The sequence below is a fragment of the Salvia hispanica genome, chromosome 3, assembly GCF_023119035.1.
Source record: "Salvia hispanica cultivar TCC Black 2014 chromosome 3, UniMelb_Shisp_WGS_1.0, whole genome shotgun sequence".
Taxonomy (NCBI): Eukaryota; Viridiplantae; Streptophyta; class Magnoliopsida; order Lamiales; family Lamiaceae; genus Salvia; species Salvia hispanica.
In genome coordinates this window covers 17,493,617-17,514,861 of record NC_062967.1, presented here as the reverse complement: position 1 = coordinate 17,514,861, position 21,245 = coordinate 17,493,617, and the positions used below count along the sequence as shown (strand labels likewise).

General features: G+C 34.9%; 2 protein-coding genes across 3 annotated transcripts; one reads left to right on the top strand and one right to left on the bottom strand.

Moving 5' to 3' along the window:
* Nucleotides 1-606: 606 nt before the first annotated feature.
* Nucleotides 607-3,073, bottom strand: LOC125214550 (U-box domain-containing protein 30). 2 transcript variants are annotated; one of them, XM_048115624.1, is made up of 2 exons: nt 2,869-3,073; nt 607-2,339 (listed from the first exon to the last, which is right to left on the bottom strand). In XM_048115624.1, exon 2 carries the CDS (start codon nt 2,325-2,327, stop codon nt 975-977), a length of 1,353 nt encoding a protein of 450 aa, XP_047971581.1. In that variant the 5' UTR covers nt 2,328-2,339; nt 2,869-3,073; the 3' UTR covers nt 607-974. The 2 variants fall into 2 exon arrangements, with proteins under 2 accessions (XP_047971581.1, XP_047971580.1); XM_048115623.1 differs by having other exon boundaries at nt 2,920-3,073.
* An 11,168-nt stretch (nt 3,074-14,241) lies between these two features.
* LOC125210954 (ras-related protein RABF2b) lies at nt 14,242-17,312 on the top strand. Its single transcript, XM_048110605.1, has 7 exons — nt 14,242-14,397; nt 14,981-15,058; nt 15,153-15,320; nt 15,708-15,756; nt 16,341-16,414; nt 16,690-16,783; nt 17,063-17,312. Exons 1-7 carry the CDS (start codon nt 14,359-14,361, stop codon nt 17,161-17,163), a joined length of 603 nt encoding a protein of 200 aa, XP_047966562.1. The 5' UTR covers nt 14,242-14,358; the 3' UTR covers nt 17,164-17,312.
* Nucleotides 17,313-21,245: the final 3,933 nt, after the last annotated feature.

Below are 21,245 nucleotides of genomic sequence, written 5' to 3'. Positions count from 1 at the left end.
AGTTTAGTAATTTTACTTTATTTTTGTATGTTTTGGTTTGCCATTTTTAATGTCGGATTTAAAGTGTTCTATGAGCAGTGAAGGTTGTTCATAGTACAACCAATGTTAATAGTGCATTGGTTGTGGTGCATTAGATTGCTCATTTAGTCTATATAACTCACACTAGTTGTTCTCACAACCGATGTGGGACATTGAGTTCGTAACACATTTGCATGGAGCATTAAAGTAATTTTAGGTTCAGGTTTATGTAATTCTTTTCAGAATTAGTAGAAAGCTGCTCCTAGTTTGAACTTTTACTTTTGGAGGCAAAAACTACATTCTAACTGAAATTGGTTGAAGAAAGGTTTTGGATATGAATCTAATATTATCACCTAGTTTCAGTTGCCCCATTATTCTCTACTATTTTCAGCTATAGCTTGCTGTAATGGATGGTTTTGGTGAATTGCTTCTGCCTTTTTGTTTTATACCACAATTTTCTTTCATTTTAATGTGTAAATGTCAGTTGCACTCAAATACTTTGATAGAGAAATCTTGTTTGCTAATGGTATATTACAGAGACTATGAGAAACATCAACAGGGAATAGGAAAATTGAAAATGACCATTAATAAAGTGAAGAATTGTGATTGATTGATTGTACACATGGAAATGATATCTTTGCTGCATTCTAAAACCTGTAACAATACCCAAAAAAAACCAAAACTTCTACAGAGTTGAATGTGAAAATCTTGGAGGATCTTGAATTGCAAAGATTTAATGGAGCAAACGCAAATGGCTAAGAAATTACAATTGCAATCTGCTGCAAGCTCCACCAACAACACCATTTTCAACAACAGTGGCTACAAGCTTCCGCGCCATATATATTTCTATCTTTACAAATGACATTATTCGTAAAACACTTGGCCCCCTCGTCCTCGTCCTCGTCCTCGTCCTCGTCCTCGTCCTCGTCCTCCTTAGCAGCAGCAAGCACCGCGTTTCATTGGATCGTTCTGGTCAGTTTGCACTTGGAGATGAACATCGTGTCTGAAAAGTTGAGACTACAGAGCTTCAGAAGCTCGGCAGCGCGCTGCTTGAGGGCTGGACTGCAGCCACTCTGTATGACGAGGAGGAGCTTCGCTGCAAGGCCTGCGTCCACAGCTCTCAGTGAGCATTCTTGAGGCGAGAGGTTGCAGACGGAGCACAATATTGACAGGGCGTAATCCGTGCAGCATTCTGTTATCCTCATGAGTAGCTTAACCATGGTTGGGATTGTGTTCGAACAATCCATCAACGCTTGCTGCCCTTGTGGCAAGGAGGAGAGGATGTCCAATACGAAGAGGGCTAGCTCGACACACTCTGGATTCAATACCGGTATCAGCTCTAACAACTGAGGTATAGCTCCGATGCTCACAATCAAACTCCGGACCTCTTTGAGCGTGGAAATCAACTTTAGAAGGGTAAGGCCGGGCAAATGGCCGTTCGGGTGCCTCTTATTCCTCACTAGCCTCATCAACGCGACCAACAAGCTATGGCTCGATACAAGCTCCGTTCTGAAATCCTTCTCCTCCATCAGCATCTCAATCAACCTTACACAATTGATCTTGGTTTCAATCGAGCCCTCATTCAAAACATCCACAACGGATGAGACCTTCGCAGGCTGCATCAAGCTCATCTTCGCCTCGGAAGTGAGGCTCAGGTTGACAAGAATTGCAACGACCTCACACCCTACAGCGTAGGAGGTGAAAGGACCGAGTAAGGATGAGACGAGGGCCACACCACCCTCATCCACCACGGTCTTCCTAGCAGTGGAGTGATTCGCCACGACTCTCTGCAGCTCCTTGAGGGTCTGGATTCGCGCCTGGCCCTTAACCCTCTTGAGATTAGCTAGGAGCTCGGACGCCCTGCCCTCAGCATCCTCGGACCTCTTCTTCATCTGCACATACTTCTGCGAGAACCACGTGTATGTCAAGTGATGCAACGTCGTGTTTGGGGTGACCGTGTCGTCCCATAGCTCCTGCATTGTGGTGGGGCAAGTGTAGTGCCCCATACTAAACCATTTCAAGATGTTGGACCTCTCATAGGTTTGGCCAGTGCAGAGTGTCACAGGATCTTGCATTGGTTCAAGGGAAATGGGGCAAATGAAAACTGAGGGAACCTCACACAAATTGAGCTCTTCAATCATCTTTTTCAGATCCAACTTCTCACCGCCACCACCGCCACCACCGTACACCGCCACACCTCCCAAAACCCCATCCTTGACCGCGGATTCCACATCAAGAATACGGCCATCACCGCCACCATCAAGGCCAAGAACACCACCATCTTTCCTAGAAGGCTGAAACATAGGCATTTTGGCAAAACCCTGTCCCAATTTCTAGCAAAATCAAATCTTTCCCTCACTAAATAAATGAAATAGCAAAGAATCTCCACAATTAGGCCTTTCAAGAAAGCACATTACACCAAGTGAAAAAAGAAGCTACTTCTACACATCAAGTGTGTGTGTGAAAAGGGATAAACAAGAAATTGGGGGAAAATTTTCCTCAAAGTATCTCACTTTCATTGACATTCACAAGCAATAATGCACCTTTCAAGGGGCGCATCTTTTGTATTTCCTCCTTCTCTCTCTACTCCCACTCTCTCTCTCTTTCTTTTTCACTTTTTGTGATTTTCTCTTTCACCGGTCAAAAGACTCATCACCATCATCACTCAACACATCATACACCATTCATATCCAAGACTCTCTCCCCAGAAAAAATTAAAATCAATTACCTCTTTCTTCCCATTCAAGCCTCAGAAAAACAAAAAGATGAGAGAGATAATGAAGTGTGTGAGCAACAACGTCCACAGAAGCAGACAGAGATCCAGAAAACACAAAAAGATCCAATTTTTACCGCAAAACAGCAGGAAATGAGGAAAATAATTCAGACCCAGATCATCAAAACCTGAAGAAATGAGGATTGAAAGGCCACCAGGATGAGATGGCAATTAGAGTGAGAAAATTTGAGGAGAGAGAAAGGGCATCTCCACCAAAGGGCTCCTCACTTCCTTTTTCTTTTTCCCCCTTTGTTTTTTTGGGGCAGTCCCACTTGTTTTTGCTCACAGTCTTGACTGAATCCCATAAATATTCAATTTAATCTAAAAAGAAAATAATTAAAATATAAAAATATCGCCTTGAAAAAGCCAAAATGCGAACTTCAACAGTGTATTTTAATACAGATATGAAATTCCAAAACAATAGAAATAAAAAACTAGTAGTACTAGTATAATTAATTTTTTGGTTTTTGAATAATAGTGTAATAAATAGAAAAGTGAATGATGCAAAGGACACTTGACCGCCGTGACAGTGTTGCCTTGACTGTACTCCCGTGTGGTTTTGACTGCTTTTCGTCACAGCCCAATCAAATTGCGCCACGTTATGATATCAATTAATTAGCTTCATAAAAAGCATTTTCCCCTTCATAAAGTTGCAATTATTATAAGTATTGTTGTTTAAATTACATTACTATAGGCTTTCAAGACTCGAGTCCTTTTTCATTCTATGCATTAAATATATGTTGATGTAACTAAAATAATTCAAATCCACAAATTTGAAAGACTTTACAAACTTTATTTAGGCCATCCGCAACGCTGTCTCTTATCCGTCTTTTAACCGTCTCATCTCTTAACTATTTATGGGTCTCACTGTACTTTTCAGCTCATCTCTTAACTAAGAGACAACACCTGCATCCCTCCATCTCTTAACCATCTCTTATCCATCTCTTAACTATTCATTCAATTTCATTTTTTAATTTTTATTTCCAACAAATTCAATTAATAAAAACACACTTAATTAAATAAAATAAAATCACAATTTAAAGGCCTAAAAAATTATAAAATACATAATTATAAAATACATAATTAAAAAATAATATAATTAAATAAAATAAAAATTACAATTTAAAGGCCTAAAAAATTTAAAAATGCATGATTAAAAATACATAATTAAATATTAAAATTTACAAAAAAAAATCGAATTTTCAATTTAAAAAAAAAAATTATGACGTCATAATTCCGACGCCCACTCGCGGGCCGGCGAGTGGGCGTCACGCCATCGCTTAGCGCGCGCCACGTGGCCGCGCGCGTCGTCTCGCCAGCTCGAGGCTGGCCTCTTCCGAACGCGTCGGGCGTCAAGACATCTCGTCTCGTCGAGACGAGACCGAGACCGCAACGAGGCAGCGTTGCGGATGCTCTTAATTCCGAGGCATTTTTGAAAAACCTACCCCCCAGTTTATATTTATTAGGCTATGTAACTACAGGTAAGTTATAAATTCATATTTAATTGATTATATGCAATTTAATTAAAGAGGAAAAGATGTCGTATAAGTTACAAATTCATATTAATTGAATATTTGTGAAGAAATGAATTGTTTTCTAATAGAAATGGATAAATAACAAAAGAAAAAGTGTGTAGGCGTATAGCTGTAATGGGATGAGAATTAAATGCCTCACCAATAAATAAAATAGAATGGGTGAAATTTCTAAATTCAATAATGCATTGAATTATTTTTTCCTATAAAAAATATAGTAATAATAATTTATTTATGATGTTAGAAAATTTATCTGGTGGCAGGGATCCACGAGTGGACCAGCGCGCCACGCACGTGCGAGGTATGTAAATTTAGTGCAGTAATGTTTTAGCTAATGACATAGATGCCCCTAAGCTTCATGTAAATGACCATGTTTTAACTGCAATCTTTATTGGTTTCACACATTATGCATGTAGTATATGAACACATATGCTATTGTTATGATAAGAATAAGAAATCAGGTTGTGTAAATTAGGAGTATTATGTAAATAGAATTGGAGTGCTATGTACATTTATGTATAATAATTTATTCAAAAGAAGGAATATATTTATATAATTTATAAAATAGAGTAAATCTGTAACATTATAATTTCGGGTTTGCATGTACCCGATTAGCCAGATTTGGGTACCCGTATCAATTATTAGGATACCTAAATTCACATGCGGATCGGGTATCAGGTAGAATATTTTTGAGATTTTGAATTCCGATACTTGTATTTGTATGCCTAATTTAATCTTTAGAAATCATAAAAGTGTATCTTACATAATACCCCTTTTATTTCAATGTAAATTTGTCATTTTTCTTTTTAATTTATCTCGCAACAAATGTCACATTTTTTTATGAGACATTTATATACACAAATATTTTTTTTTCCTTATTTAACACACAACCTAAAAATTATATTATCACCAAAGTGTGATATTTATCTTTGGACTGAGGGAGTATATATATAACTCATCAAAAATTCGTCATCAACTTCTTATGCCAAGGGGCTAAACTAGTCTTTCAACAATGACGGGTAAAAGTTCTATAGTTTTCCTTGTAATAAGAAATAAATAGAAAGATTTTCATTTCTAAAAAACAAGACTAAATAATGGTGGAACCCATTAAACATAAAGAACAAGCATAATACTTTAATTCAACTATATATTTTTATATAAGAAAAAGTATATTAAAGTGACAGCGAAGCGTTTGACTGTGACAGTATTTGGGTTTGAATGAATCGACCTTATCAGGATTCCTATTGCATTTGCTTTGACTGGATTGCATTCCCAATATGCTTTGCTGCCAACTCATCATCTATTAAAGTTTAATTAAGAATTTAAATAATGTAATACTACCATTATTTATAGTATTGTTTTCTTGTGTTTGATTAGTGTTAACTTTGAGGACGCACGTGCTACAGATTCACAAATAAATGCAATCTCATTTTATTTGAATTTTAAAATTTAAAACTACTATACTAAGTACATTAAAGATGGGTAATTGGACTAGTAGATTGGCCCTAGTTCATTGGACGAGAAAAATGTTAATATAAGTGGTATAGTTTACGAGGTTAATGATAATCCTGTATACCTTATGTGAAAATGATTTAGCATTTTTTTATTTAATTGATTTAGTTTAATTACAATATATTAAAAAAATATTACTGATATTTTCCTATCTAAAATTTTTGTAAAAATCAAAGATCGATATGTCATTTTATTTATTTATTTGAAGTTATAAAGAAAACAAAACAATTCGAGCTATGATTTTTATGAAATTTGTAAAATTTAAAATATCAATTTCTGATTTATTAGAATAAAACTAAATATATAAAATAAAACAATCGGTGCTAAACGTGTATTGTACGATTATAGTGTTCATGGATGGTGCTCACTAAGATATGCGACTATATAGTGTAAGTGGGGAAGATAATTTTGATTCCACTAGATAGAAAACTCTACGTATTTTTCTCAAAGTTGATTTTTGTGTGAGCATTTTACTGGTTAAAATTTAAATTTAAAACTCATATTTAATACCACCAATTAAAATTACAAACGATGTTGAAATATAAACTTGAATCTAGCTAGAACTTAGGGCGTCTCACATATTGTACATAATTTATGGTTGATATTTCAAATTTTAAATATGTAAGGTCATATAATTGTGGCATGGATTGAGATATTTCATTCCATGATAAATATTGATGGGATATTACACCAAAAAAGGTTACTTATAACTCTTGCATAGTTGAATTGGTAATTGCTAAGTCACCCATTGGTGATGAGAAACAATGCAACATTGTTACACAAATTTTCTCGAAATAAGGCTCTTTTTCTTCAAAGATTATTATTGATGTGTGTCATTGATAGATAAGTGATCATTAATTTATAATAAAAATTAGTTTGGACGTATTAGTCTAAAGTTCACAATAGTTGATTTAGTAGTCAAGTTGAATATATCCATGTATCTTATAAGTAGTGATTTATGAATGAGACAGTGGATATTCCATTTAAATGTATGGCATCAACTTGTAGCATTATAAAAACCAATAACTTAATTGGTGCAAAATCCATTATCATCCTACGTAATGAAAGAAAAAAAAAGATGCAATTTTCTGTTCTAGAAATTGAAAAGGAGATGATAAAGAAAATAAAGAATCAATCAGGTTATTTTTCAATTGAGGGTAATTTTTACCGAAATGTCACTGCATCTAAACAAACAACAATAGCTTTCAAACAGGAAAATTGAAGCTTTAAAGTAAGTGAAAGCACAAATTTGAATCTTTATAGGATCTTGTGTGTTAATTAAATCTATGGTGGTCAAGCATTTTATCATGGTACAGGTTGGTTTTGTGCCTCAAGCCTAGTAGTAGCCAAAACAATGAAATACTATAGATCTAGTAAGTGATTAATTTTTAAAAATATATTCTTGTTTAATTTGAAATCTCAACATGTGATTATTTATCTTATAACTAATTACGCCCAAGGATTTGAGTTACCTCACGTTCGCATCTGTAATAAACCATAACTAAGGAATGTGATCTGTACAAAACTTAATCTTAATACAAAAATACAGAATTATACGGAGATCACTTTTGTGATCATTATTAGTTTTAGGTCATTTGAATAAGGATGACATAAAAAGATCAGAAAATAATCTCAAACTCAAATTTTATAAATGACATAAAATTGATTAATAATAATCTTCTGTAATTTTTGATTAATTATTAACTATTAAAAAATCTCATGGTCAGAATTTGACATGCGTTTTGTATTGAGATCAATTATTGCACTAATCACTTTCCTATATAACAATATTACTCCAGATGAATTATGTGAGCATCATTCTCATTTAACGCATATTTAACGTTGTTCGTTTCGGTTTATATATTTATTAGAATGCTAAATATATAAATTGAAATGGACAACGCTAAATATTTTTTAAACGAGAGTGGTGCTCACATAAAATATGTAGCATATCATTCCTATATTACTCCATATAAGAGTAATTTATTGTTATAAAGAAATTATTATGACATTTTTCCCATTTCAATGTGTACATATGCTTAATCTATCAATTTCAATCCTAGCCATTCATTTTTTTCATCTAGAAGTCGAGATTTGGAGAAAAATTAACATGAGAGAAGAAATGAGATAAGTATAAGAATTAATGTTGATTAGAAAATGAAAAAATGGATCTGAGTCAAAGCTGAAAGATCCGAAATTGCGAAAGGCAACAAAGACTTATTGTTTACTCTCCTTTTAAAGTAAGGCAATGTCTCGTGGCTCAATCAACTTTCCTATACACTTTGTCCCCTCACACACACTCACTTCTTCGTGGGGCTCTCCATTTCCACTAATTATTTATTACTCCCAATAAATTTTTTTAATACATTCAATCCAAGCAATATGCTTCATACATTTTAACTATTCATCTATGGTTACATTATCGAGGTTAATGTATTTTTATTTGTACAAAGAAACCGGACTATAATTTTGGGGCCGACGTGAAAGGCACACGAGCTATAATTTTGGGACAACGTGATATAGTATATAATTTTATGTTTTCAATATTCTAGTGTATTAAGTGGTTTGTTATATTATATATAATATTTATTGTTATCAACTCATATTTGTAGAATATTCATATATCAAACATTGAATGTACCATGAAAAGAGAAACTGAAATGATTTGAAATGATATATAATGCTCGCCCACTCACATTGTCACACATAAGTTAGGGGTTCGTGGTGGACTCGATTACTACCAATTAATTACTCTTTTTAAAGGATAATCCTCGAGTCATAAACATTGTTATTTTAAGGAAAAAAAAAATTAATTATAATTTTGGTTATTTCTAATCAACCCATATAATATGTATTGAAAAATGGTACCATTTGCTAGATATCACAAATTAATACATAGAGAAAGAAAATGATACTTACTACATTTTTATGACTAGCAATACTATGATACCATTTGCTAGATATCAAATTAATACCGATAATAAAACTTAAATTGGAGTAGAATTACATGAAATGAAACCTAACAACACCTAAATGAAATAAAAACTAGCTTAAAAGTGGGTATAACATACTCACATGCACGTAAATAAATGGTCAATGTTCAAATCAGTATATTTTAGGCAATATCAATCTATATATACTCTATTCATTGTCTTTATATAAAGAAGAGAATATATATATGCTTATATTGGAACATACATTTAATACATAACACAATAGAGTGATGAGACATTGGATTTATTTTAATCAATTTGTGGAAATTGATGACTTGCCTAACTCCAAAAGACATCATAATAAATATAAGTAGAGTCCCACCAAAAATATTCACCTCCTAATATGATGATCATTGAATTTTAAAGGAGGTTTTGGTGACCAAACTTCAATATGAATGTTTGACCAAATAATATCATGTATGATTTCTTCAATTTTATTCCTTTGGACCGCTAAAGTTAGTTGTGCAATAATTGACTAGCTAGCTCATTCCATTGCTTAACTTTAACTTATTAGGTTTTACCCAACTCTTGTCAATTATTTTCCATTGTACAATATTATTTTATTTCTGTTCAACAATTTCAAAAATCTCAAGGCGAAGCCAGCGTTCTCACAGTTCACACTGATTCATAGTGATGTTTTAAGAAAAAAAGGCAAATTCTTGAAAAAAATTTAAACTGAAGAATGTGAATAATTCGATAAGTAGATGGGAATTTTTTTGGAGAAATACTATATATCAAATATTATACATAAAATATATTAAAAATATGATTAAGAAAGGAGCATTGTTGTATATATAATAAAAACATCAGGTTTGCTCCAGTCCAATTTGGCAAGTGATCATTTTCCGAGAAATTATTTTTTACTACAAACTTATAAAGTTAAACTTAATCTTGATTGAAAACAAGAATTCGAATAAAAACCAAAATTTAGCTTTATATCGATTGGGCTGGAAAAAATTCTTAATGCTATTGGGTTTGCATCCATTGTCCAATTTTTGAGTCAGTTGGGCTGAGGTATGTAAATCTGGCAAGAAATGCTATGTCAAATTTTATTAATTAAAATTTAGTACTAGTATTGAATTATGATAATGATTTGATAATATATCCAGACATGAAACTCATTATAATATTTAATTCTTATATATTTCCCTATATATTTATAATATGCAACGCAATAATAATATGAGTCCCATAGTAGGATAAGGGGTATTGGTAGAGACTAGAGAGCAAACAAAGATAAAAAACATTGTGTGATTTTTTATAAATATAATTGTAGCTTGCATATAATTTTCAATTGAGTTTTCTAATACACTGATAGGGCCACCTCGATTTTGATGTCGCAACCATTAAAAATGCGCTACAAGATCACTAATCGCAATAGTATTAATTAATTTAAATGTTCACAAATTGAAAATACTAATTGAAAATTTGTAAAACGAAATAGCAGAAACCAATATATAAACAAACGAAAGAAACTAGTAAGTACTCGTTAAAATTTGTATGGCAAAACATATCATTAAGTCCTTGTACTTTAATTGTTTATTTCATTAGCTTCTTGTACAATTTTTTTGTTTTAGTAAGTCCCTGTAATGTTATATTTGATATATATTCTAATTCTTATTTAGCAGAATCGTTAACTTTTTCGTTTTAAAATATCACATCATATGTTATTTATTTAAATATATTCCACATAATATCTTAGTTAAAAATTAAGAACATGGCATAAATAAAGAAATAAAGGATAAAAAAAAAAAACTAAAGAAAGCAATTTGTAGTGGCTCCACATTGTCCTCGAATGTGTTCTCAGCTGGTTGGCGTTCAGCGTCTCGGCGAAGATTTTGCAGCCGTGCTTCGACATGAGAGCAGTGATGTTGATCTGGCCGGGGCCGGGGGAGGGGAGAATCGACAGAATCTGGATGACGGAGATGTTGTAGGGAATTGCGTACATTGATTTGACGATGTCCTGGGGGAGAAGCCGACTTTGCCGCCCTTGAGGTCGGTGATGTTGACGAAGCTGGCAGATCCGGTGGCCTGGAACACGGTCATGGTCTCGCGGTGACGGTGAGCTAGTGGTTGAAGGCAGGTGATGTTGTATGCGGCGGTGGGGGAGGGGGAGGGAGAGGACCGCAGCGGCGGCGGAGATTGCGAAGCAGAGAAAGAGGAAAGGTGAGTGAGTGAGTGTGTGGTGTTAGTTTCAGTTTTTAATTTTTTTTTTTTTTCTTTTTTATTTGTTTATGTTATGTTCATGATTTCCAACTTGGATATAATGAGGTGGAATATATTTAAATAATTAATATATGATGTGTTATTTTATTACGAAAAAGTTAACGATTCTGTTAAATAAGGATTAGAATATATCAAAAAAAAAAAGTACAAGAACTTACTAAAACGAAAAAATTGTATAAGGAGCTAGTGAAATAAACAATCAAAGTACAAGGACTTAGAGATGTGTTTTGCCAATTATTAATTCAAAAACACCACATGCATATATGCATACTTCATCTGTCCCATTAGAAATGAAATGTTTTCCCCTTTGGAAACGTTTTCTAAAATAGAAACAACACTATCTTTATTTTTTCTTCTTTCTTACTTTACTCTCTCTTCATTAACCCACAAAACAACACTGCATAAAATCTCGTGTCGAAAACCAAATGTTGCATATTATTGGGACGGAGAGAGTATATAATACTCCCCCCGTCCCCAAAGAATACCCACTCGAGTACACTCTCTATTCGCGTAACAAAACGCGGGAGCAGATGTACAAGGTCTTCCAAGATTGGAAGAACGCCACCGACCCCACGGAGAAGATGTTTCTTCACTCGATGCTCGAGAGCATGCGGGTTGATTTGGATACCGCGAGGGCACGGATGGGGGGTTCCGACGTGCGGTCAGATACCCCGGGTGGCGGCAGCGCGCGGTGGCGACGGCGACGAGGAGTAGAGAGTGGCGGGGCTCGTGTGTGGAAGCCCTTTTTTTAAAAAAAAATCATGTATTTTTTTAAAAAATCTTTGTACTTTTTAAAAATGAAATGAAATAATTTTCCCGTATCTGTGTCGTAAATTTAATCCGTAATTTAATCATAATTTTAATTCCGTAAATATAGTATATTTTGAAATATTTTTATTGCGGCTGGCATATGGCCGGGCCTAAATCTGATGTGGCAGGTGGATTTTTAGTGCTGCTGACGTGGCAGGGAGAGAGAGTGGCTGGCCTATGGCTGGCCTATTTGCATTGGAGATGCTCTAAAGAGTACATATTCTTGTGGGACGAACTAAAAAGGAAAGAGTACATATTCTTATAAGACGGAGGGAGTATGAATGATACGTGGAAAAACCGGCCCTAAGGATATAAAATGAAATTAACCACTTTATATTCATATAATATGACTCTTTTTTTTAATAAATTTTCCATCTTACGAAATAGCCTAAATTTATATTATCTACAGTATATGCATAATAAAAATCATAAATAATAAAGATTATATTTAACCATACATTATTAGAAACTATAAATATAAATAGACAATGTCAAAAAACCCGCTTAGGAGGAATTGATCCCAGGTCAATACTGTGGAATTGACCTGTGGAAGGATACACTTTTACCACTAGGCTACTTCTTATTCTAGGGGTACAATAGTACTTCTTGTTCTTAATTGAATCTGCCAGTGTCCCCAAGCCTCTATATATGTCTGTCACTGAATACTGTATTAGTTAAATTTTAAGGATTGATAAACACAAAATTTCATATTTTATGTACTTAGATTGTTTTGGATACAAATTATGTGAATTACGTGTGTTTTATTCTATATTCCTGTAATTTGGTATGTTGACGTATTTGTTGAATTTTCATAGTAAAAAAAGGTAAAAGGTAAAGATATAAAGATCACGGCCAACACCGAAAGACAGACGCAATAAACTACCCGCCGAGTTGGACATGGTTGAACTCTGTCGTCCGTCGGAGGTAGTCAGTGACCAGAGCGCGTTCAATGGTCCGCCGAGTTGGAAAAAGTTGAAGTCAGTGGTCCGCTGAGATTGATACACATATCTAATTGTGATAAAATGCAAACTTATATATTGCACAAACACATTTTCAACACAGTTTCAATACAATATCAACACAGTGTAAAATTTCAAGATTTTAATATCAACACAGTATCAACACAATATCAACACAACATCAATCATTGACTACTGTTGAAATTCTGTGATCTGTTGACATTTTTCAATGGTCCAGATCATAGTTTTAAGTTTATACAATATTTAGAGTTTTCATTTGATCACATCCCTATCTAATTATGTCCATAATTTAAAGCTATCTTATCCTTTGAAGTCCTAGTCTATCATAATTCAAAGAGGACAAATTAATGCCCTATATAACCCTATTTCAGACCATAAGAATCTCTAAATCAGTTCTACATTATAAAACTAAAGAAGCTCAAGCCAATGAGAATAAGAACGAATACACTTCTGGTCATGGCCTATTTTGACTTTTCAATATGTGTTGGTCTTTCATAATCCAATACTAGCCAACTTGAAAACTATTGATCAACATACAAGAAAAGTTTGTATTATTATGGAATCGTATTTCAGCTTTGTCAGAGTTGATATTGTCCCCGAGAGATATTATAATTAAATTTATTTTACACATACAATGTATGGGGAGTGTTATATTGCTAACTCAATGCTTAATTGCTAACTACAATTCAATAATAGCCATTAGATATTCAAATTAAAGGCCTAGATCATTAACCACAAAATGTCAATACGATCAACAAAAAACGTCAATAAGGCTATAGGATTAATTCCAATAAAAATCAATAGGGGTATTAATGTCAAGTTAGTTATAACTAACTTTTAAAAGAAATCCCAAAACTTTAAATTCATATAACATATATCAAATTAAAGATAATTTTATAAGGATTCCAACGATATACACATGCATATGTTCCGACGTCAAAATTTGAAAAAAAAAATCTAGAATTTTCGTATTTTTCGTACACAGGCTAATGTCAATGCAACTAAGATATATGTCAATATAAAGCATATACAATGTAAATCCTAAATTTGTGTTGACATTCTCAAAGCATTGTGTTGATATTTTCGAAACACTATATTGACATTTTCATCCAAAACCCTAATTTGGCGTTTTTTTTTTAATTTTTTTCGATTTAATTAATAAAAACGAAAATTACACGTGACAAATTGTAGACCACGTGTTTTTTGAAATCATGTGGCCTTAAATTAATTGTAGTTAGCAATTAAATGATGAGTTAGCAATGGATCACTCCCCTAAGATGCATAAGGTCTATCTCCCCTAGGATGCATAAGGTCATTAAAGAATTCTTAGGTTTTGATCAAATTGCGTGTGGGAGATGGGGTTTATAATTATGTTTTAAAATCCTTTTCCACAAACTCCTATTTCTATAAACCCCAACTATAATTCTCTTTTTTTTTTTTTTTATTATTCCTAATCAATTTCAATAAAAACACGCAGAATTCTGCTGCTGATTTATGTGTGATTGTTGATATTCATGGCTTCCAGCGGAAACAAGAGCATCAACGCCAAACTAGTTTGTTCTTCTCCGTCCTATTATTTTCCCAATTTCTTAATTTTACTCATATAATTCGCATCGTTTTCGTTATTTGTGATTTAATTCACCGGTTTTGGTGGTTGTGATTGTTTGATATTGATTTCTACGGTACAGATCGCTCTTTGTTGACATTAGACGAGCGAAAATTGTTCCAATTTTGTGCTATTTGTTGTTGATATTAGTTCATCGAAATATTGATTGCAGATTCATATATGGAGTATAATTTTAGAAATTTAGATGTATTGATCACCGACGTAGGTTTTTTAAATTTCTGATTTGTTTGCGGTTTTAGTTTTGCTCTGATGCTGTTGTAATGTTGTGGTAATGTATTTATTCTCTACATCACCATATTTTCTAATGCAATTCAACTACTTGTAAATCAGTACAGGATAATTGGATAAATTCAGTCCAATTTTTATGCTCAAATTTCAAAATCGACTGATTACTATTAATTGGATTGTACAAAAAAAAAAAAAAAATTCTGTTTGTGTCTCAGCTACACTTATTCCTCATGTTGATGGTGTTTTTGTACACTTATATTTTTGTGTTTTTTTGGCTTCAGGTGCTTCTGGGAGATGTAGGGGCTGGAAAATCGAGTTTAGTTCTTCGTTTCGTGAAAGGGCAATTCGTCGAGTTTCAGGTAGGCATACGATGATGTTGTGTAGTTTATTATGCACATTAAGTCAGAACTTCTTCTTGAGCTAATTATCGACTTGATCTGTTTTGTGCTGCAGGAGTCGACTATAGGTGCCGCGTTTTTTTCGCAAACAGTTGCCGTGAGCGATGCAACTGTTAAGTTTGAAATATGGGACACTGCAGGCCAAGAAAGATATCACAGCTTAGCTCCAATGTATTACAGAGGAGCTGCGGCTGCTATTATTGTTTATGACGTAACTAACCAAGTAAGTTAAGAATCAAGTTTAATGAGTGCTGTGTTATGTGGAGTGCATACTCCAAGTTTTGAGGGATCTGAATAAAGTGGAACTTAATTTACTCAAATTTACTTCATGAATAGTATATAGTATAATATGAAATATTGATCTCAAATCAGCTATTTGAATCCTTCAATCTAAATACGATGAACTAGTTGCATGTACTGTGTAGTAGCTCGAAAGCAAGTTAGTCTCATAGGCACAGATCCAGCAGCTCTTTGAGTGGGTATGATGGTACATGTCAGTTAGTCTTTTCCATTGTCGTTCATTATTGATAAGTAAGGTGACGTTGATGAATCTGGAAGTCGGAGATTTTTTGGGATGCCTAATCTACTTAAACATTTTTCCATTCTGTAGGCATCCTTTGATCGGGCCAAAAAATGGGCTGAGGAGCTTAAGGCACAAGGTAAATATCAGTTTTAAGGCAAATTCGGCTTTTGCTATTTCCTTTCATTGTCTGGTAGCCCATTTAAATGTTGTGTTTGAAAGTGAAACTGGACTGTGCATGATGCTAAGAAGTCGCGACTCATTTGTATTGTCAGTTGAAGAAAGTGATAGGAGTTGTTGGGGTTATGTTGCTTTAGAATGTTAATAGTTTTTTTTTTAGACAAAAGTGCTACTTAAGAAGATTGGATATTGTATGGGAAATTAAAACTCATTTCGATTCGTGACAAGAGTCATTGCTCAGAGGATAGCCAAGCAGCTGACCTCCCCAATGTATAAAGGGAGATCTCGTGCGCAGTGCCTACTAGCCACTGCTCTCCCCTCCCCCGACTCGGAAACTAAAAACTAAAATAAATGACAAGAGTCTTAGATGTCCATCTTATTGAGATTTAGGCACGCAGGAGTGGAAATGTATCCAGTACGCAAGAGTGTTTTTGCAACAAACTTTGAACAAAGAATAAACATTCATCTGTTTGTTTTTTTTCCGAGGATTTTTTACCTTTTGCGCCATTCCTGTTTTCACTCCCTTTTTCTTTGTGGCATTAGGCAACCCAAATATGGTCATGGCTCTTGCTGGGAATAAATCAGATCTGTTGGATGCCAAAAAAGTGGAATCCGAGGCAAGCATCTCTCCTTTTCTTTACATACATTCATTGAGTTCTTTTTGGATTTCTTCATGTGCTTTTAGCTTAATCGCATGCCTTTGACCACTTCTCCAAGTCTATTGCAACAATTTCTATCCACATTTGTCTTTATTCTTCAGAGATATTCCTACTTGTTTAGTTGATATGTTTTGGTGTTAATGTATTTGTAATATAGCTCCTAACACTGATAGTCACCATTGATTGTCATAATCTACATCATTGTGGGTTAATTGATTGTGATATTGTTGCAGGAAGCACAAACTTATGCGCAGGCGAATGGTCTTTTCTTCATGGAGACATCTGCAAAAACAGCAACTAATGTTAATGACATATTTTATGAGATAGGTAAAGATTATTCACTCAAATTAAAAAGCTATTTAAGATCTTATCATCCGGTAATGGTCAGATATCTAGATTCAAGCCCGGAATATTTGTAGTTTTGCTACAGTTTTTAGTGTCCGGATCCAGTCACGATTCGTCTGACCATCTTATATACCATATGAGCTGATTGTTTAGCTCTTTCTTTGCAATTAAACATGATTATATTCTTTTATAATTTGAGTTTTGTTTGGCTAAGACTCCATTTGATGTATATATGTTGAAATTGTTTTCATGCATCTGCAGCAAAGAGATTGCCTCGTCTGCAGCCAGCGCCGAACCCATCAGGCATGGTCCTTGTGGATCGAACAGCGGAGAGGCCAGCGAGCGCCTTGTGTTGTTCTTGAGAGTCTGAGACCGACCACTCACATTTGTTGTGTACAAACAGTGAAACAGTGGTGTGTTATTGTGTTGTGTCATAAAATTCTTCATGGATATAGCATTGTATCATTCCGTCCATTCATTCAGATTGTGTAGATGACTTCAATTGCTCAGACATCTGTTGTTTTTTTTTTTTTTTTTTTTTTTTTTTTTTTTTTTTTTTTTTTTTTTTTTTTTGAAAATCCACAGATGTTTACTAGTCTGGATAACTCGACTGAATGAGATCATATTTGGTAAATGTGTTCAAATCATGAATCCCTTTATTATTCTTAATGGAATCAAGAATAGAGTTTCAACTGGCCCGAAAATATCAATACAATGACATGATTATTTTAACGCAAGTATACGAAAAATATCAATATAGTTTCATTTATATTTTCATGCATTATATTGAAATTTTTGATGCATTTGTTGATATATGAAAACTGAAATAAAAATTATCAAATTTCATCATCGGAACATATGCAATTGGGATCTAGTTTTGAAGAAAATCAGAAAAAAATACAATTATTAATAATATAATAAATTTGAAAAAGTGAAGAGATTTTTTATCTCGTAAAATGGATTTCTTTTATTTCCCATTTCTATTCTAAATAGTTTAATAATAAATGAATAAATTGTTGACAATATTCATTAATTGTTAACGATATTTATATCATAGCAAATTCTTTATAATTGCATAATTTATTATTACTTATAATCATTAGGTTTAGAATTTTATTACTATTAATTTACATGTGTAATGGATATTATAGTGGAAAAATCTAATGGTAAAGATTTAAATGAATTCAAAATTGATCATTTTGATGATCTCAATATTATATTGCAGTGAAATGGATAATTAAATTAAATAATGTACTAACTCATATTTTCTATCTTCGATTAATAAATAATTGTTATATTGATAAACTCATTTTATATGTATATGTGAATGTTGTCTTCCACTAATAATATATTTTCTATCTTCGATTAATAAATAACTGTTATATTGATAAACTCATTTTATATGTATATGTGAATGTTGTCTTCCACTAATAATATTATCATTATAATTCTAATCTTTCTATACGATAATAGATAATTTAAAAATTTACATTTAGTCGCACATGGAGATAATTTGGTTCTCTCGTGTTTAAGAATGTGTACATAGACGGTGCACCCAAAGATTTTGGGTTGAAGGTTTAGGTGTTGGGGAATTTTGGACAGTGTAGATAAAATATCAAGAGGGGTTTTTTGGTTAAGAATTTTAGTGGGGAGTCGGTTCATGAGGTAGACAGATGTGGCTATGGCTTCTGGCCAAAAATGTTTAGGGACTTTGGACTCGATCATTAAGGCCCGGGTGATTTCTAGGATGGTTCTATTTTTCCTCTCGGCTACCCCATTTTGTTCAGGTGTATAAGCACAAGATGTCTGGTGGATCATTCCCTTTTCTTGACAAAATTAGGCCATAGAGCTATTGACAAATGCCCTCCCATTATCGGATCGAAGAGTTTTAATGGTGGTATTAAATTGGGTTTGGACCATTCTAAAGAACAAGACAAATTTCTCCAAAACTTCAGATTTATGCCTCATAAAATAAATCCAAGTCATTCTAGTGCAATCATCAACAAAAATCACAAAGTATCGAAAACCTCCCCCACCAATAGTTGGTGCGGGACCCCACACATCAGCATGTACTAAGGAAAAAATAGAACCCATACGAGTTTTTGATAGTTTAAACGAATGTCGGTGGCTCTTGGCCAAAACACAAATCTCACATGAAAAATCACTAGGAATAGAAAGGTTCGGAAAAAAGAAGTTTAAAGTAACCAGGAGAAGGGTGTCTTAGTCTTCGGTGCCACAGCCAAATTTCTTGTTTCGTGGATCTGTGAGCCAACATCGCACTACCATGTTGAGCTATCTCGTCCACGTAGTAGAGTCCCTGTTTCTCAGTGCCACACCCAAGAATCCTCCTCGTCTGAAAATCCTGTAAAATACAAAAATTGGGGTGCATTAGGAGAGTGCAATTCAGCTCCTTTGTGACATGACTTATAGACATCAATCTCTGAGACAAAGTCGGGACATATAAACAATTTCTGAGTTTTAGAGTAGGAGATATCTCAATAGTGTCTGAACCCACAACATTAATTAATTCCCCGTTCGCAGTCTTAATGTAACTTGTAGTAATCTCATCTAGGCTACTAAAATCATTTCTATCGGGGGTCATAGTATCGGTTGCCCCACAGTAAAAAATCCAACCCTTTGGTGTTCCAATTCCATTTTGAGCATGAAAAGCAGCGGAAATTTTTTCTAGTGGTGCAAAAGGATTTTCAGAAAAGTAATCACATAAAATTGGGGTTATTTCGCAATTATCCTGACTGATGTGGCCTATATGAGATTCTAGAATGCAGCTGGGGTCATTTTTAAATTTATGAGGATCTGGGGGGTGGTCTTTAAACATGTGGGGTGCTTTATGTAATAAATAGGAATTATGTGGTAAAATATGGGATTTAGCAAAAATATTAGGGTTTGGTTTATAACCAAACCCGTTACCTCCATCCGCGCCGCCACCCCTTCCTACTAATCCTCCCGCCGTTTCTGCGCGTCCGGCGAAATTGCCAGCCCCCCGCACGTTGCCGCCGCCGGGATGAGCCTCCGAGTTCGCCGTCGACCCCTGTCCATCATTGCCCCCATGATTTCCGGTCCCGATTTGTCTCGGCATTCCTTCCTCGTTCACTCCGACGGCCAATTTCGCCTGAGATTGGGGCATTCTCGCCTTCTGCCTTTCTTCCCACCACTCCGGGTACCCCAATCTCTTGAAGCACGTCTCGTATGTGTGCTTCTGCTTGCCACAATGAGAGCACCACAGTTTTGACATGTCTTGCCGGTTCCCCGGTCGGCCGGTAGCGGCGGGGCGCGGCGGTCCGTTTCGTTGTGATGGGCGTTGACTCTGGGCAGCAAATCCCCTCTCAATTCCCCCAGATGATGTATCTCCGGTGTAACTGCCGACGGCTTCGGTAGGAGGAGGCACGCCGGTGGCATGATATTACGTCGAGCCACCTCCGTCTTCACCCAACCGTAAGCCGATTCAACTGATGGGTAGGGGTCTTCTTTGAGGATCTCCCGTTTGATTGAGTCATACTCCCGATTCAGGCCGGTCAGAAACTTGATCAGCCTCTTCTCGTTGGAATGTGTTCTGTATTGGCCGACTCCCTTATCGCAGCAAGTAATAGGCTGTTTTTGACATCGATCGATGTTAATCCAGAGCTCATTGATTCTTCGGTAATACGTCTCTAAGTCCAGATCCCCTTGTCTGATGGTAATTGCTTTCTCTTCCAGGTCGTAGATGAGATACTTGTCCGCCTTGTTCTCGAATGTCACAGCAAGGCTATCCCATAGTGCCTTTGATGTCAGATGGTGGGCGAAGTCGGCGATAATTTCATTCTCGATGTTATCGACGATCCACGAAAACACCACCAAATCGTCTTCTTCCCAATCGTCATAACCCCTGCTCCCGGGTTCTGGCGGTTCGTTTTTGATATGTGACACCTATGCCTCCAATCTTGACTTTCATAAGTCTAGACCATAATGGGTAGTTCTTCCCATTAAGCTTGAATGCCACAGTGACATTCTTGCTGTTCTTCAGTTTCCCCAGTTGTTATTCTGGATTGTTTTTGACATCTTCTGTGTCTGACATGTTTCTGTTATTGTAGGGTTCGGTATTTCTGGTTCGATTTCAGGCTGAAAAGGTCGAGATTGGTATGATTTCAGGAGCTCGTCCGTCCGCCGATGCGAGCTGTCCGTCCGTGCCAGCGGCACGGCGCTGCTCTTAGCTAAGAGCACGTCCGTGCCGCTGAGCAGCCTTACGTGGCGGCACACGATTGGCCAACGACAATTTCGTTTCTTTTTGTAATTTTTTTTTAAAATTTGAATTTAATTTTAAAAATCATTTTTTAATTATAAAAAAAATATTTTCCCACTTCTCAATAAATTATATCCGTTTTCTACACACTTTTTTAATTTATTTTTCAATTTTTTCTCCCAAAATTCACTTTTTAATTATGTATTT

What these genes read in the sequence shown, in the direction of transcription:
- LOC125214550 (XM_048115624.1), bottom strand. Translation starts at nt 2,327, where the DNA reads ATGCCTATGTTTCAGCCTTCTAGGAAAGATGGTGGTGTTCTTGGCCTT.
- LOC125210954 (XM_048110605.1), top strand. Translation starts at nt 14,359, where the DNA reads ATGGCTTCCAGCGGAAACAAGAGCATCAACGCCAAACTA. An exon ending in TTTATGACGTAACTAACCAA is followed by an intron (nt 15,321 to 15,707) that starts GTAAGTTAAGAA and finishes TCCATTCTGTAG; the next exon opens with GCATCCTTTGATCGGGCCAA. An exon ending in TGACATATTTTATGAGATAG is followed by an intron (nt 16,784 to 17,062) that starts GTAAAGATTATT and finishes ATGCATCTGCAG; the next exon opens with CAAAGAGATTGCCTCGTCTG.